Source organism: Protopterus annectens, chromosome 15.part0, assembly GCF_019279795.1.
Source record: "Protopterus annectens isolate FY-2018-M chromosome 15.part0, PAN1.0, whole genome shotgun sequence".
NCBI classification, from domain to species: Eukaryota; Metazoa; Chordata; order Ceratodontiformes; family Protopteridae; genus Protopterus; species Protopterus annectens.
This window is the reverse complement of record NC_056749.1, coordinates 460,845,457-460,863,996: the sequence shown is the minus strand read 5'-3', so window position 1 is coordinate 460,863,996 and position 18,540 is coordinate 460,845,457. Positions and strand designations below refer to the sequence as shown.

The window sequence follows — 18,540 nt, the reverse complement described above, 5'->3', positions numbered from 1 at the left end:
TACACAAAGGTGGACATCCACTGACCCAGGCAATTATAGGCCCATTAGCCTAACTAGTCTGATCTGCAAGGCCATGGAACGCATTATCATGGACCTTATAAACAAGAAGATTGACAAAACCAAACTGTGTAGGGTCAAGCATTTGGAGGTTGCCAAAGGGAGATTATGCCTGTTAAACGTGGTAGACTTCTTTGAAACAGTCACCAAAGCCATTGACGGGGGGGGGGGGGTACAGTGCACACCGCCTAGTGTGACCTAGCCAAAGGCTTTGACACTATTCCCCACTGGGCATAATAGATATTTGCAGCTAACTGCAAGCTGGGCACAGTCTTAAATTCCCCTAGTGATGCGAACATCCTTTAAATTCCCCTAGTGATGCGAACATCCTCTAAGAGGGCCTTACCCAAACTAGTGACTAATGCCAGAAGCATGGCTTCAAACTGAATGCCAAGAAATGCATCCTTATCCCCTTTGGGGAGAATGTCATCCCCAGTAATTATCACGTTAATAACAATGTGATAAGCATGCAGTCAGTAGTGAGGGACTTGGGCACCCAGGTTGATAGCAACCTGACTTTTGACCACTACATTCCCTCTGTTGTACGGAAGGCTTTCTACATAGATTACCTCATAAATAAGGGTATTTCAACCAGGAACAAGGAGGGCATAACATCCCTGTACTCCTCCCTTATCCAACCCATTATCGAGTACAATGCCCCTTTCAGCATGTACCTTGTCAAGCACATTCAGCAGTTGAAGATCACAGAGATTCCTGACCATGAAAATTCAGGGCCTCAAACACCTATCCTATACAGAAAGGCTAAAAGTCCTGTCCTTCTACTCAGTCTCATACAGACTGCTCAGAGGTGAGCTGTGTCTGACATTCAAGGCCATTTCAGACCCAGCCTTGATGGAGTTGCTGCACGCAAGGCCTTACCCTGGTCTGTGACATTAACAGAACTTATTGGTGGGATAGATTTATGTCCCAAAGACTCCCCCATCTGTGGAATAGACACCCTCTCCATGTCAAGAAGAGTACCTCTCTAGCCCTCTAACAGGAACCTGGCCGACTGGATGGGAAACAGAAAATATACCCCTGGGATCCAACCTGGGTCCCTGCTGGACAAGAGAAATAGGTGTAGACTTTGAGGGAACATGGGCAAAATTCTTGGCTGGGCTTATAAGGGCCTCCGGGCCAGAAACAAATTAAACCCATCCATGTAGGGGGCTTCACCCTCCACCCCCCCTAACTAAATATACCAACTCAGAGATTGCACTACAGTGGGGAAAGGGGCAAAGTTCACCCATGGTGGCCATGTGGTTCCTTTCCCAGGCTAACTGTCCGGTCTTCCTAGTCTTAGTTTATTAGTGGTTTCGTTGAAGTCATCTTGAGATTTAGTAACTTGAGTATGGGTTTTCATTCTTCTGAAGTAGACCAATATATATAAAATAAATGTTTATAATCAGGATCTTGGCACACGAGGTCAGGAATATACATTTCCATTAGAACAAAATAAAATGGGAGATAAAATAGAGAAAACTGAAACATGGTCAAACTACACCTTGAAAACTGAAGTAAACTGGAAACATTTAAGGAAAATTTCTGCAAAGATAAAACCACTTTAAATGATTTTGATATACAAGACTTAACAGTAAAGACTTACAAATCAGTAAACTGTGTGTGCATTCTAAATTTTACTCTCAAAAAGCAGATTGTAGATATATTGACAATCTTATTGAAAACAATTTGGCTGCATAGTAGCAGAGGGGTAGTTTGTGTATTAATATCCAGGTACATTCAGATACTGAAATTAGATTATGTTGACAAAGTAATATGCAAAGTGAAACCAAGCAAAGTACACGGAGGAGACAGATTTAGTGAAAATAACGTAATACTTCTGCATGAACTTGCAGTAGTTGCATCTGTTATATACTAGGTTATTTAAGTTGGGAGATATTACTCAATACGGAAGACATGCACTTTTTAAATCTATCTTTAAGGGAAAGAGAACTAGGATAAACTCAGTCGTATATACCAAAAATTCTATTTTCTTGTTTTGGAAAAATAATTAAAATTATTTTGGATAGGTTGTCTGAGTGGGAAATGTTGGAACTTGAAACCATTTATCAGCAGCATATATTTAAAAAAGGTCTATTACTACTTGGAACATGTTTTGTAATAATATAGTATACAATCTCAACTACAAATGAAAAAGTGTCATGAGACCCATCTTCAGCCTTTGGGTTGTTCACAATATTGTAATGAATAATTTAAAACAACTAAGCATTACTGTAACCTTGATAAGACAAATAGCTTCATGGCTTGCAAATAGGACATGTAAATATAAATTAAGCAGTTGGACAAGCAAGATTCTTGGCTACAGTGAGGGTGTCTTGCCGGCTTTGTCCTGGGCTCATACTTCTTTAGATTGTATATTTTTGTTCTTAAGTGTTCTAAGTCTCTATGAAGACGATTTAATAATGGGGAGAATTATTATAGGTTATGGATAGGGCATGGCAGCAATAGAACATGATTAAATTGACCATTTGGGCACAGGAGAATAACATGCTGATAAATACATCAAAAACTATGCACATGAGCTGTGTGAAACAGACTTAAGGGCGAACATTTAAAACAGAATACATTTAATTCTAGTATGGATTTATTGAAGGATCTAGGTATATGGGTAGATCCAGCTTTGATTATTTTTTTTTTATCATATTCACCAAATGGTTAATGATAATCACAACACAATAAGCTGTATAAAAATATCTAGAGTCTAAGAAACAATAAATGATGAAGCCATTGTTTGCAACTGACATTAGACCTAAACTGGAGTATGGAAAAATGATTATATGAAATACTTGTACGAGAACTAGCATGCGTAATTGGAAAGAGTAGAGCAGAAATATACCAGAGGCACCCGTGGATGGGAAAGCTTAAATTATTGTGAAATATTAAAGTACTTAAACTTGTACAGTGTTTCATCTATATATTTAAAGGAGACCTTATTGAAATATAAAGGGAATGACAAGCTGGTGTCTTATCATGCAAAGTGGATATCCTGTCTGAGAAGGTTGTGCCATATCAGCCTCCAACAGCATTGAGGAAAAGGTAACATCAAGGGAACCAGGGTGGTCCAAGAAAGTACAGTTTTTGTACCTACCATAAATGTAGATGTCCGATAGGTATGCATCTGCAGTCATAACATCTGGGTTGTCCTGCCTCAGGCAGCCCTTCGGTCGGCCGGATTCCAAAGTCTGGGTCTGGCCTCGGCTGATGTCGCACTTTCCCCGACGTCAGAACATCTGGGGTATAAAAGCATCAGCCGACGCCATTTTCCTCAGTTTTTCTTGCCCCAGATGCCAGGTGCCCTCTAGGAAGGCTAAATTTGGATAAATGCTGAAAAGTTCCAAACATTTGCAAATTATATACATGTATAAACAAACAAATACACCATAATAGATTCCCCCAGCTAGCTGAAAGAGGGGAAAGTACCCTAGGAATACCACAGAGGGGAAGGAGGGTGGGTAATCCTGACTGCAGATGCATACCTATCGGACATCTACATTTATGGTAGGTACAAAACTGTACTATGTCCTTCAAGGATGCATCTGCAGTCATAACATCTGGGTAGAATACCATAGCCAATCTGGGGGAGGAGGTACTAAGAGAAGGATGGTGTAGTTAAGATCCCCTGCAGCACTGCAGTTGCAAACCCTGCTCGGGATATGGAGTATAAAGGTAGATTGTAATGCTTGGCAAATGTATGCACGGAGCTCCAAGTAGCAGCTTCTAAAATGTCCTTGGTAGCCACCCCTCGTAGGAAAGCTGTAGTGGTGGCTGTGGCCCTTGTGGAGTGAGGCCCGATATTTTCAGGAACTGTCTTACTATGAAAGGAGTAACAAAAGCAAATGCAATTTCCTATCCATTTTGAAATTGTCTGTTTGGAAATTGCTCTTCCTTGTACCCCAGTTGCATATGCTACAAAAAGTTTGTCAGTTTTTCTGCTAGTTTTCGTTCTGTCCAAATAGTAGCGCAGTTGTCTGTGTATATCCAGGGTGTGCAAAAGTTTTTCCCCTTTGTTCTGTGGGTTAGGGAAGAACGTAGGCAAATGAATAGCTTGGTTCAAGGATACCCTAGATAGAACCAATCCTACTTTCATGCCAAAGGTGGTAAGCGACACTCTATCCTGGTGAAAAATAAGAAAAGGCTGCACTGCCATTAATGCTTGTAACTCAGATACTCTTCTTGCTGAAGTGATTGCCAGAAGGAATGCAGTTTTCCAAGATAAAAACTGTAGGTCTGTTGATGCTGCTGGTTCAAAAGGAGGTAGTGTCAGTTTTTCCAGCACAAAATTGAGATCCCATGCAGGTAGAGGGGGTCTTCTTGGAGGTTTAACATTTTTGATCCCTCTCAAAAATTGCCTGAGAAGAGGATGTGAGAAGATAGGTGGATCCATATTGTATTCTGCTGAAATTGCTGAAGCATGAATCTTACTAGAAGAATAAGACAGGCCAATGTGGAACAATTCTGCTAAGTATTCTAGGATGTGTGCTAGGTTTGCCATTGTGACCTCGGTACCCTTTGATGTGCTCCAAATAAGAAATCTCTTCCATTTAGCTGAGTATGTCTTCCTAGTGGAAGGTCTGCGAGCCTCCAGGATAATGTCCTTCACCCTCCGAGATAAAACAGTTTGGTTGGGATTTAAGGAATTTTCCAGGCAGTTAGCTGCAATGTTTTCAAGTTGGGATGCAGGGTCTTGAAGTTGTTCTGCGTTAGAAGAAGAGGCCAAAGGGGAAGAGGCCATGAATTTGCCTGAGACATGCTTCTCAATAGTGGGTACCAGTGTTGTCTTGGCCAGTCCGGAGCTATTAGTATCACTTTTGGCTGTTCCTCCCTGATCTTCAGTAGAACCTTGTACATCAATGGGAGAGGTGGAAAGGCATATACTGTTAGGGCATTCCAGCTGAAAGAGAGGGAGTCCACCCTCCATGCTTGTGGGTGGTATGTCCTCGAGCAGAATGTCTTCAGTTGGTGGTTGAGTGAGGAGGCGAACAGATCTATCTCTGGCATTCCCCATGTCTTTGTTATGAGTTTGAAGATGTCTGGATGCAGCATCCATTCGTGTGCATCCATGGTAATTCTGCTTAAGCTTTCTGCTAGTGCATTTTCTTTTCCTGGTATGAATCTGGCCTGCAGCTGGATATTGAGATTCAGGCATAGATTCCACAGATTCATAGCCATCCGGCATAGAGGGTAGGAATGTGTGCCTCCCTGTTTATGTACCACATGACCGTGGTGTTGTCTGTCCTTATTAACAGATGTCCTTGTTGGAGGAAGGGTCTGAATGCCTCGATTGCATGCCTCACTGCCAGCATTTCCTTTTGGTTTATGTGCATGCTTAGCTGACCTTGAGGCCATAGGCCTTGGATACATTTGTCCTCCATGTGTGCTCCCCATCCTCGGTCTGAGGCGTCCGTGGTGATGGTCTGCCTTGTTTTTGGTTTGTTGAAAGGCAACCCTCTGTTGGACTGGCAGGCCTGAGCCCACCACAGGAATTCCTTTTGAAGGCATGGAATGATTGGTATCATGGTTTCTAGACTGTGACTGTGTTGAGACCATACACTCCTTAGGTACCATTGCAATTTCCTCATATGCAGCCTGGCATGTGGGATTAAAATATTGCAGGATGCCATGTAACCCAGGGCCTGCAGGACTTTCCTTGCAGTAAGCTGAGTTTGTCTTGTCAGAATCATGAAGTAATCTGGAAGTTGTTTTTGTTTTTCTTCTGTGAGAAAAGCCATCTGGGTGATTGTGTCCAGATCTGCACCCAAAAAGGTTATCCTTTGGGACGGTACTAGTCTTGACTTCTGGATGTTGACTGTGTATCCCAAGGTCTGTAGCAGGTGTATGGCATAGGCCAAGTCCTTTAATAATTTTTTCTTGTTGTCCGCTTGTATTAGGCAGTCGTCCAGGTATGGGTAAATTTGAATTCCCTGAAGTCTGCAATGTGCAATTACTGATGCCAGGCATTTCGTGAATACTCTGGGCGCAGTAGATAAGCCAAAGGGCAATGCTGAGAATTGATAATGCTCTGATCCTGCAAGAAATCTGAGGTGTCTTCTGCAATCTGGTCGGATAGGGACGTGCAGGTATGCCTCCTTGAGATCTAGAGTCACCAGCCAAGACTCCTTGCCCAACATGGGAAGAAGTTGCTGTAGGGTCAGCATTTTGAATTTTGGCACAATGAGATAAGTGTTCAGTGCGGACAGGTCGAGAATAGGCCTCCATTGGTTTTCTTTTCTTGGTACAAGGAATAGTCTGGAGTAAAATCCTTGGCCTTGTTCTGTACATGGTACCCTTTCTATAGCTTTCATCTGAAGTAAATTGCTGATTTGTCTTAAAGCCTCTGCCTTCTGGTTTGGTGGAAGGTTTGGCATTCCGCTTCTTTTTGGCAAAGTGTGGAAGTGGAACCTGTAATCTTTGTGTATTATTTGCAATGTCCATGTATCCTTTGTAATGCAATGCCAGTTTTTTGAGAATAAAGCCAGCTTTCCGCCCAAGGGTGCTTCCAGTTGATCCCTGGTAAGCGGAATCAGAGTCAAGTCATTGGGTCGGTCCTGTAGTAGTGGTTGTAGTTGCAGCTGTTGCACTACTCCTCTGGTTGGCAGGCTGCCACTGACGGCCTCTGTAGGGGCCCTTCGATTGATCTCTGCCTCTAGGGCGCCTGTTCCTGCCTCTCTGTGCTCTGGACGAGTCTGGAAAGGACCAATTCTTTGTAGGCCAGTTTCTGCTGAACCTTGGTGGTTGAACCTGCAGGAAATCTTTAACTGTTTGCACAGATTTTGCTTTTTCTTAAACCTTTTTTAGAATCTCCTGTGCAGGGGAGCCAAATAAATTTTGTTTCTCCATTGGAGCATCGAGGAGTTTAGCTTTGACATGGTCTGGCAAAGATTGTTCCTTCAGCCAGGCATACCTACGAATAACTGCCCCAGTCATAGCTGATCTAAATGAAGCCTCCAGTGCATCATAGCCACATTTTAAAAAAATGATTACTAACCTGTTGTGAGTTATGTACCAAATCCTGAAGGGATTTACGGTCTAAAGGTTCAGGAGAAGAAAGTTTCTTATTCAGTTGATCTGACAAAAATTCTTGGTACTGTATCATATGGAATTGACAGTTTAATGCCCTGGCAGAAAGAGTAGCAGATGTATAAACATTTTTTCCCCATCTCTCTAAAGCTCTAGACTCTCTTTCAGAGGGTAGGGGATTTTTGGCAGTAGCGGCTGCAACCCCTTTTGGGCCCTGAGAAATAGTTTCTGGGTCTGCAGCATGGGCTTTATACAGATGGAAATGAGAATCCGGGACCCTGTAATATCTGTCAGGTTTGGCAGGGGCCGGAGGAAGAGAATCAGGGGCTGTACTGACATCACTGTACATATCATCAATTACATTTAGAACAGGAGGTATAGCTAAGGGGCTATGCTGAGGCAAATGCAAAAAGGTCCTTAATCTTTTTCTAGAATAAGAGAAATCCTGACCTTGCCATTGAAAGTGCTCTCTCATGGAGTGTAAGGTCTCCCCAAAGGAAAATTCTTCAGGAGGGGAGGCCGAAGGGATAGATTCCTCTGCATCAGAATCCTCATAAGGCGAGTAAGCCCCTTCCTGGTGGTCTGACAAATCAGATCCATCCGTGGAGTAATCTGAGGAGTGAGGTTCAGAGGGGTCAGTCGTGGGCCTTTTGTCTGGAGGAGGTTGAGAGGCCCTGGCTGGGTGAGGTTGTGAATCCCTAATTAAGGAGATAAGGTCCTCAGCAAGGCTGAGGATCTGTGAACTAGAGGAAGGCCTCTGGGACGTAGATTTGGTAGGCAAAGCTTTTGAAAGTTTGGCAGCTTTAGCCCTGGAGAAGGCCTTAATAGACATAGAAGCTGGGGGCCTAGCTGCCCCATGTGCAGGGGTAGAAATGTCCAAAGGTATGGTGTCGGACAATTCCTGAACACTAGCTTCGGTAGGTAGTTCTGAAGCAGACTCAGCCGGGACCTCTCTGGCCTCGGTGGTCGGAAGTATGGTTTCGGAAGTAGGAATCGCCATGGTCTCGGTTTCGGCCGAAACAGAGACACTCGCAGCAGGCCTAGCCGTGGTTTCAGCTGAAACCGTGGGCCGCGAGTGTCGGTCTTTTTCCTTGCATTTTTTGACCATATGCGAAGTCGGAGTCTGACGGCATCTTATAAGCAAAAGCGGCTCCAAAAAATTCCTCTGCAAACTCCGACCGACGTCTAAGAGTTCGTCGGTTGAAGGAGGCACAGGCTAAACAAGCTGATACGTCGTGGTCTGGGCCTAAGCAAGGAAGGCAGTAAGAATGGAAATCCTTATGAGGTATTTGTTTCCCACAAGTTAAACAATTATTTACTTTGTCTGACATCGGCTGAGGCAAGAGAGAGTCCCCAACGGGGTACTTAGCTTTTTTCGAAGTCTTCGTTAGCTGAAATCTCTGGATCTGACCGACCGGCACTTGCGAACAGCTTCTGCTTCGGGCACCGCGCGGCAAGAAAGACTGAGGAAAATGACGTCGGCTGATGCTTTTATACCCCAGACGTTCTGACATCGGGGAAAGTGCGACATCAGCCGAGGCCAGACCCAGACTTTGGAATCCGGCTGACCGAAGGGCTGCCTGAGGCAGGACAACCCAGATGTTATGACTGCAGATGCATCCTTGAAGGACATCTTAGACCCAGCAAATATGAGATGACCATACAGCAGCAGAAGTTTCAGGGTTTGACTTTTTAAACTTAATTTTTGGAAAGGGAGTGATGCCTGAAGGCATCATACCCTGTGTGTCAGTTGTTTAACTCTGATTTTCTAAATAAATCTTAAAGATAACAACCTACTGTGTAAGGTGTTAGAGACAAATAAGAGATAAATAAAAACATTCTTATAATTATGGGTAGCTCCAAGACAAAATAGAGTGCTTTATCCTGCATGAAATTTGCCTCATGCAGTCACATTTTCTTCTCTACGATAACACAAACAAAATATTCTTGTCATAAACAGAAGAAATAAAGGAAGGGGCCACAACAGGGATACTCATCTGCTCAAGGTTCATAGGTTGGTACTAGGCTATCGGCCCTAGGGCCTACACAAGCCTAGCCATAACAATTCCCTGGTTATTTCTTCCCACACTATTTACTTCCCTGGACCCCTCTCGAGCAGGGCAATTGACGTGATCCCCAGGGTGAATTTCCTTTCTCCCATCCAATCATCAAGGTTCTTTCTGAAGAGGGCCAAAGAGGCACTCTGCTCGACATGTATGGGCAGTCTATTCCAGAGTCTCTTGGGTCAGGGACCTACCCTCCACCATGTTATGTTTATCGTGATGATTAGGTTTAGATCCTTGGAGCGTATGGCTCTGAGGGATTGGGATTTCTTTAAGTGTAGCATGTCCAACAGCTCTGGGTTTGACATGGCCTTGTATGTTAAGCAGAGATCGCCTCAGAGTAGACGATATGCAGCAGAGTATAGCTGGACTGAACCCTGAAGTACTCCACTTGTCTGAAGCTGGATTTGGAGTCGGCTACTTTTACAATGTGTGTTCTGTCATTGAGCCAGTTCGCAACACATCGAGTGACGTAGGGATTAATGCCCACCTTAGTAAGTTTATCTATGATTCGAGAGTGGGGGATGGTGTCAAAGGCCTTGACGAGGTCCAGATAGGCTCTGTGGACCACCTTACCCTCGTCCACGGCTCTGGAGACTGAAATCAAAGAAGTCAATCAGGTTCAGGAGACAAGATCGGCCCTTCACGAACCCAAACTGGGTGGGGTCCAGTGTTTGAAGGTTGCCAATGTCTTTGTTTAAAAGTTCCATAATATGTTCCATGGCCTTGCAGATCAGGCTCGTCAGACTAATGGGGCGGTAGTTCCTGGGATCCAAGGTGGATCCCCCTTGTGGAGTGGGATAACTGTAGCTGTGAGCCACTCTGTGGGCACGAAGCCTGAGGTGAGGCTATGATTAAACATGACAGTTAGGTGAGGTGCCAGTTCATTTTATAGTTCATGTAGTACACAGCCCAGGATGTCATCTGGTCCCATGGATGCTGTATTCTTAGCTTTTACCTCTGTGGCTCTTACCGGAATTTGGCAATCTTCCCGTACTGAGATGGGACATTTATGGGATGAGAGGGGGGTGAAGTTGGCACTGAATCGATCTGCCAGGATATTGGCAATAACCTTGGGATCAGTATATTTAATGACATTCTGTTGTAGCTCAGAGAAGATCTGAGCATTGCCATTTAGATCCCTGACATAGTTATAGAATGCCTTGTGGTTGTCTTTGGAATCTTTGGCAATTTTATTTTCATAACTAGCTTTGGAGGATTTTATGAGGGATCTCAGCTTCTTGCTGAGGCTGGGAAAGGAGTTTTTTGCATCCTAGGATTTTACTCTTTTCTGCAGTTTCTTCCTTTTGTTGTAAAGTTTGTTTATGGCAGGGGACCACCATATTGGCTTCCTTTTTTTGGAGATCATCTTGGTTCAATTTGGAATGGCACAACTCATGCATGAGTGGATGTACTCGTACAGTGCCTTAGTGTAGGATTCAGCAGTCGAACTTTCAGTTCCCGTCAGCATGGGTGTTATGAAATTTGTCACTTCTGACTGGAGTAGCATGAAGTTGGCTTTGGAGAAGTTTTTTATGGAGGTTTCCTTACTGGGGGGTGGGATGTGTATGTTAAGGGTGATTAGCTTATGGTCAGACCTGACCAACGAGGGGGTGACCATATGTGTGGAGCATCGATTTCCCATGTTGGTAATGACTAGGTTCTAAGATATTGTAGCCCCTCGTGGGACTATGGATTAGTTGATCCAGGGCTTTGGAATTTATGAATTCCAAGAACCGTTGGGCAAAGGTGCTGGTAGACGAGTAGTTTTCCCAGTTAATGGCAGGGTAGCTGAAATCACCCAGTATTAGGGCGTTTGGTTGTATCTTAATATTTTCCAGTATGTTTAGAAAGGTGTAGTGAGAATCTTGGGGCATGATAGGGATATGTAGCAAGCTACAATTTGGACTGCAGTCTTACCTAGTGTTAGTTGCACCTGGAGAATTTCAGACGCATTGTGTTGGGCAACTATCCTGGTGGTGTGAATATGGACACTCCAACTTTAGTGTTTTGGTCCTGGTTTGGTGGCAGAAAAGTGTGGTAAGAGTTGTAGCCTGGTATTGCAGGGGTGCTCCCTGGAGCCGTGAACCAGGTCTCAGTTACTGCACAGATATCGATGTTCTCCATTTTTAGGAATGCCTCAAGAGTGTGCATTTTGAGGTTTAGACTTCTAGCATTGAGTAGCATTACCTTCAAATTTTACATGCTTGTATCTGGTATGGTGCTGGTTTTGTCTTTTGAACTTTGCCTGAAAAAGGCAATGGAAAAGACAGGGATCACATATATGATGGACTAAAGTTGAAACGAGTTCAGTGTTTGGATTGGTGGCAAGAAAGTTCAGATGTGTTTTGTGCCCGTACCCCATCTAGCACTTTCTTGTTGAAGTCATACACTGGACACATGGCATGAAAGGAAGGTATGTTGGCTGATGTGCAGCATACCTCTCAACTCTCCAGGATTTCTGCAGATTGTCTAGATTTTTGCCTCATATTTTTGGTATGTTCCACATACATTTTTGGTTTTCTGACAAATGATTGGCAAATAATTGAGGACAGAAGTCCGAGAATAATGACAGCTGTTCAGAGTTTCTGACATCATATCCTTCAGAAAATTTGTGGCAATGGAAATGCTGTTATTCTATTAACTTTAAGTTTTTAGGATCTATATTTAAAAATTGTCCCTATTTTTGGGCCTTTGTCCCATTATTTATCCTTTGTTCAGATTTCTTGCTCTCAAAGGTAGAGAGGTATGTGTGAAGCAGGATACCCTGTCAGTGAAACTGCAACAATGATCTAAGGAAGGACATAATGCATATACTATTAAAAAATACAAAAATTTAACAGATAGCCCATTATATAATTACAGTAATGAGTTATGCTAATGATGCTCACCCTGTTGGGCATTTTTGTATGCATATGTGTATACCACTGCATATTGGTAGTAAATAATATACCAAACCAAATCTCAATTACTTCATATCTTTTTTCTTTAATGGGGGAGGCTCAAAATGATCAGTATTCTTGCTCATACTGTATACTATGCAGAACGTAATCCACTGTTTTTGGCGAGCTAATACTGGGTAACATTTCAGAGTCCCAAATTGCACTTGATGCCAGGCTATTCCTTTCAAATGTATCTTACCAGACATGTCCACTAGAGAATTTACATTCAAGGGATCAACATGAAACAAATAGACTTTGGGATTACTGTATAGTTAAAATATGTTAGTCCCAGTATGGCTTTTGTTTGATTAAAACATTAAGTATTGTCCAGTGTCACTGCATCTGACCCATCATTACCACCAGCACTGTGTACTTTGCCCACTCAGTTTGTTGTACCAGTTTTCTTTGTGACCATGATTTCTATATCACAGATTTCTATGTTCCACTCTTCTGCTTCACCCCTGCTCTGCTCTGTCTATGCTACATTCCACTTGAAAATCATAGGATCACCTAAAAAAAAAAAAATACAGCAGAATCTCTCTATAGTCATTGATGCTAACATAGTAATGGACCAGTACTTTATTATATATCACTGCTAGTTGATTGTATATCAGAGATATGGGGCCAAACCCTATTTACTGAGAGTCAGTCAGTAATACTCAAAAACTAACGCATCCTCAATATAAACCTCTAAAAACTTCACAACTAACATACCTCTCCTAATAAATATCCATGATACATAGGGACACAATTGGGTTGCACGACTAGGCTTATAAAGGCTGTGGTGGTTGCTAGCCTATTATATACATAGGTTCATACTAGGCTATCTGCCCTAGGGCATTTATAAGCCTAGCCAGAGTGTGTTGGGCTTTCACTACCCATTTTAAATGGATTTTGCTATGCACTTTTTCGAGGTTAGCACATATGAACCTTTGTCAACATAACACTGTACTCCCATAAAAAAGCCAGTTTTAAGTCCAGTGTTAACCCCCATTTTCATTTCTCTTTGGATTTAGGTTATCCTTTTTAGGCCCGATAGTGCTGCCAACTTATTAGGAAATCGTTTGAGATGTTCTCAGCTCCCCTAATGTGTTGGCTTGTATGCTAATATGGTACTGTTAGCTACCTGACCAAAGTCCATGTAGACTATGCCAACTATCTCCAACAGTCATCTGACCAAACAAGGTCCTCATACATGTGGAGTTCCTTTGCAGCTCTAAAAAAATCTCACATTTATACATGGCAATCAGCAGATGGACACCAACACAACCATAAAACAGAAACATTAACAGCAGTGGTTACTAGTAGCAACAAAGGGCACAGGCAGCACAGTAGGTTCTCATAACTTGGTTCCCTTCCCCACAAATGGTGCAGTCCTGGAGGGTATTTATATTAGAGTGAAATATACAAATTAAAAAAAAAGTAGCTCCTATAAGCACTTCTCTACATTTCAAAGTGAAGTGATAAGGCTTTACTATCACTATGGGGCTGTAAATAAGAGCACAGAGAGGAAACTGTTAGCATTTCCTGAAGTGTTAAATTACCCTTCCCCCAAGGTACTGAAACCTGAGCCATCACACTAAAAGCTGTCTGAATGTAAATAAGATCACCTGACCTACCAATTAATCAAAACAATGAGAGCTGCAGGGAATCTTGACACTCTCCCTTTAAAGACATAGGTGCCAGCTCGACGTCCAACCTTCAACGAAGGCACGCCCATTTACGCAAGCATATCTTTTGAACGCTACCCAACTACGGGGAGGACATGCCGACTCCACACAGAAGGCACTCCCAAGCCATGCACAGAATCGAACGGGAGAACCTCTTGCTGCGAGGTAACAATGCTACAGCTGTACCACCGCATAACACACCCAATCTAAAACAGAATACAAGGAAAAATGTCAAAGGTAGTGAAGGCCTATGAACCAAATTTTGGGCAGTAATAGGGTGCTCAGTAACAAAAAGCACATAAGTCTACTACTCTACCCTTAGATACTACACTGCATCACAACAGTGAATTTGACCCCTCTGCTTTTTCTTGGGATATATATATATATATATAGATATATATATATATATATATATATATATATATATATATATAGATATATATATAGATATATATATATATAGATATATATAGATATATATATAGATATATAGATATAGATATAGATATATATAGATATATATAGATATATATAGATATATATAGATATATATATCAGTTTACATGTGCTGCAAGGACAGCTTGATAATCAAGTACTCTAATCAATTACTGTATTTTGCATATTGAAAATAAGTTCAACACAATACCCCCAATGGAAACAGTTCAATAGAAAAAAGGACTACAGTAATGAAAGACTACAAACAGATACATCTGCTATGTACGTAGAAAGAGTCATATCTCAATCCAGCTTTGAAATTACTTTATGATAACTGTTATGCTATAAGATGCACTTAAGACTATTATGCTTCCCTCTGGAATTTCAGTGAACTCAATGCTGAATTCAATCCCAAACGTTAGCAAAGCACTGCAGTAATGGCATGTTATAAATAGGGGAAAAATCTATATACTTAGAAAAAAGTATATTCTGTCCATAAGTTTCAGACTACATTTTCAGTAGAAACTGAACAGCACTCAAAAAAAAAAAAAAAAAGAGTGCAATGCCAGATGGTGACATAAGCCTTCTGAAACACTGGATTTGCTAACCTGTTGTTGCTTCTTTCGGCTTTTCCCAGTTAGGGGTCGCCACAGCGGAACTCCAGTCGGCTAATGATTGGCAGTAGTACCAGCCCTGACGCACAACCTTCAATGAAGGTACGCCCATTCACACACGTCTCCACACAGAAGACGCTTTAGCTGAGAATCGAACAGGACATCTTACTGTGAGGCAACAATGCTACCGTAGCAGGATTTGCTAACCTGTACACGAAGCAATAACTCAAGCTTTCCTGAGGAAGTCTGTAATAGACAATTTTAATAAGATACCACAGTACAAGGCAACTGCGGTGGTGGTGCTGCGGCAGCATTGTCGCCTCACAGCTAGACGCTGCCCGTTCGATTCTCAGAGCGTCTTCTGTGTGGCGACATGCGTGAATGGGCGTTCCTTCGTTGAAGGTTGTGCGTTAGGCCTGGCAAGCCAGTACGTAAAAATCTACTGCCAATCGCTAGCGGACCGGAGTTCCGCCGTGGCGACCCCTAACCGGGAAAAGCCGAAAGACACAAATAAACCACAGTACAAGGCACATTCAAGCGTGCTACTCTACCTGTATGGCACCTCAGACCTCATTTGCACAGCAGTGCCTTTGTCAGGACATGAAGTTACAGCCTCAAGAAATACACTACAACAAAAATGCAATTCTGCCTGGTGAAATATTTTAAATACTTTTTATGTAATGGAATACAAAGCAATTCTGGACATGAGCAGCACTTTGCCATCCTAAAAGGAAAATGTACACTAATTCAATGGAAGAAAATATAATGCAACTTGGCTGCCTTGCATATTCTGAAGGTTATGCAGGCCTACTGGTGACAGCACAAGGTTACAGCTCTGGAAAAGCTTAACATTTTCTATTAAAATGTATGTAAACAAGTCTGGATATTCCATTATAAACTGTAGCTATGCTATTAATTTAGCTGTAAAGGTAACAGAACAGCCTTGCACTAATTTTTTGAATGGCAAGTCAGTTCCAGATAATGCCCCCCCACCCCCCACCCCATTGTTTTCTCCTTTGGATATTTCAAATGCTGGAATACAAAAAGATCAGGAAGGAAGAAAGAAATGCCAGTTATTCTTGTACAAGAGCAAACTATAGCTATGATTATGCATTTATCTACTGTGAGAAAAACTAAAAAGATGCATTTTGTGATATTAACCCAAAGAACATTTGTATTAGGAAGTTTGTGAAAATGTCAATAAAGTAACATGAATGCCCAAGAAAGGATTGCTTCTACATTAGGGTTTTAAAAATACAAACACTAGTTTCAGCTCATTTAACACGTGAGGTCTAAGTGAAATGTGCCCTTTCTAAGAGGGTTCATAGGAGATTTACTAGGCAAACAGCTTAAGAGTCCCTTACAAGCCTAGCTGATATAACCTGATTTTACCCAAATATATGGCCCTGGGGCAAGAGGATAGCACGGATTTGTGCCTATGCATTGAGTATCTTATAGAATGCCCTTGTCCATAAAGGACATTGACCCCCCCCATCCACTGATCATACACAACTGAATGTAAAAAATGTCATGAAAATATAAGGGCCTCACTAATGCACTTCAGCATATTGCTGTCAAGCACCCCCCCAAAAAAAATCATATCAATATGCATTCAATTGCTATCATTTAACTGTCTTTAGCTTTCAGATAGCCTTCCAACTCCAGGAGTCACATTCCTGCACACACATGCACAAAATGACCTACAATTAAGCAAGTAATTCCCTTGTGCTGATGCCTTATCACCCCCTACCTCCAAAAAACAACCACTTTTTGCATACAAATAAAATCCCCATAAACTATTTAAACGTGCTTCTTTTGGACATGTATGCTTCCACCCTATCAAAATCCACAACCATCAGCTAGAACAAGGTCTCAATAACAGGCAAAGGTACTAGCACACTTCATTAAGTTCTTTGACACTGTGTATGCTGCACAGAAATTCTGAAAGTGGTCATTATACATGGCCAATAAAAATTTAGGTTCAATTCTAACTTTGGTTTTATCCATCCCAAAATGTTCCAGTGTATACCACCTATCTATATGCCAAGTTTCAGCACAAGTGTTCTAAAGTAGTTTTACAACCAATAGTTGTAGTATTTCCTCTCTGTATTTGCCATTTTCAAAGCAAAACAGGGGTATGCAACAGGACCAGCTTGCTCACTGGTTTTGTATATTTTGGCTAGGCTTTCCTCTGGCCCTTCTTAATGTACTGCCCTCCTATTGGGCTTTTTATTTTCATTGTTTCTGTGTCAATCTACCAAGTCAAGAACACATTTACTAGTGCTGTGACCTGAGAAAGAGGGTGTGACGTTCCTCCTCTGGGCCAGTGATCAAGAAGCCTCTATCCTCACCACTGACCTCAGCGGGGAACATTCCCTGTGAGAAAAAATAGATGCACAGTACTTTCAGATGCAGTCCTCTGCACCAAGTACAATTCCTCTTAAAAGCACACAGAGGATGCACACTCCAATCCTGGGGCTGGGCTCTGCCTCCAGGCCCCAAATAAGACTCCCCACTGATCACTATAGAGTAGAGTCCTTAGCCGGTTGTTCCAAGTCCTCCACCATCCCCCCTGGTGAAATCAGTGCTCTCAGTGTCCCTGTTTAAAAGTAGTTGACACACACACACACACCAAGAAAAGGTTGGCACAGCTTACCTAGTCTGCCACCTCCACCCAGACTATAAGGTAGATTTACTACCACCAGAACACCCGAAGGCAGCTACTTTAAAGCTCTTACCAGGGTACCCAATTACACTTAATAAAATTAACAGTTGTACAAATGGTACTGTTTAACCAAGCAGCCAGACTTTCTGGAACATGGAGCCACAGTGCCACTAAACAAATGCAAGCACTTTCAAAGGTTAAATATTTTCTAAAAAGACCAGCCACAATGAAAGGTTTAGATACATTTAACAACAAATAAAAAAACAAGAATACTAGATATCTACTTACAACAAAGACCAGAGTTTCAATCACAGGAAATCTAAACACACACAGATGGAAAGACTCCAATGTATACAGAAAAAAAAAAAAAAAAAAAAAAAAAGATTTAGCTAATCTCACTATAATTTTTTAACTGACTGATGAATTACTGTTTCCTAGTTACTTACTAAAGTCAGGATGAAAGTGGAAGAGTGTCTTGTCAGGTCCAAAACACAGAGTGCACTCCTTACACATCTAACTAGTATTCAAATAAAATTTCAGTGCTGGCTACAGAATGACATCATCTCTGGTCACCTGACTCTCTCGTTCCCACACTACCATCGCACTAGAAATTAAACCAGGATCTGGCACTGATGTGCCACAATACGTACATAAACCTTTAGCCAAAGTTTACTACAGCATTTGGAAACATGTAAAAATTCCAACAATCCCATCCTGCAGAAACTAACAAGCCATTCTTTGGCACCCTAGGGTAGCAATTAGTTCACCACTAAGGACAACAGAGCAGGAACCCAACCATACCGCTCAACCTGGAAACATAAAAAATCTGGACAAAGCCTCGTGGATATGAGTACAAACTGGTATGCTGATTAACAAATACTGCATACATAATTATGTAACCCCGCCTACCCCAATGGAACTGTGGGATACCAACTTTCAAATGTAAACTGAAGAATAGACAGCCAAAATATGGCCCCAAACCCTGCAGTAAATATTAACCTTTTTTTTTTTTTTTTTTAATGTGTAGCAATGATGTTCACTAGGAAATGAGATTAT

General features: G+C 42.0%; 1 protein-coding gene across 1 annotated transcript in view; it reads right to left on the bottom strand.

Annotated features, from left to right (window-relative positions):
• The window catches only part of LOC122789761 (AMME syndrome candidate gene 1 protein-like), a 1,107,107-nt gene that overhangs the window by 1,066,351 nt on the left and 22,216 nt on the right, over window positions 1-18,540 (bottom strand). The window contains exon 2 of the mRNA XM_044057198.1: window positions 1,014-1,038. Coding sequence (XP_043913133.1) covers window positions 1,014-1,038 — 25 coding nt within the window. The remainder of the gene's footprint in view (window positions 1-1,013; window positions 1,039-18,540) is intronic.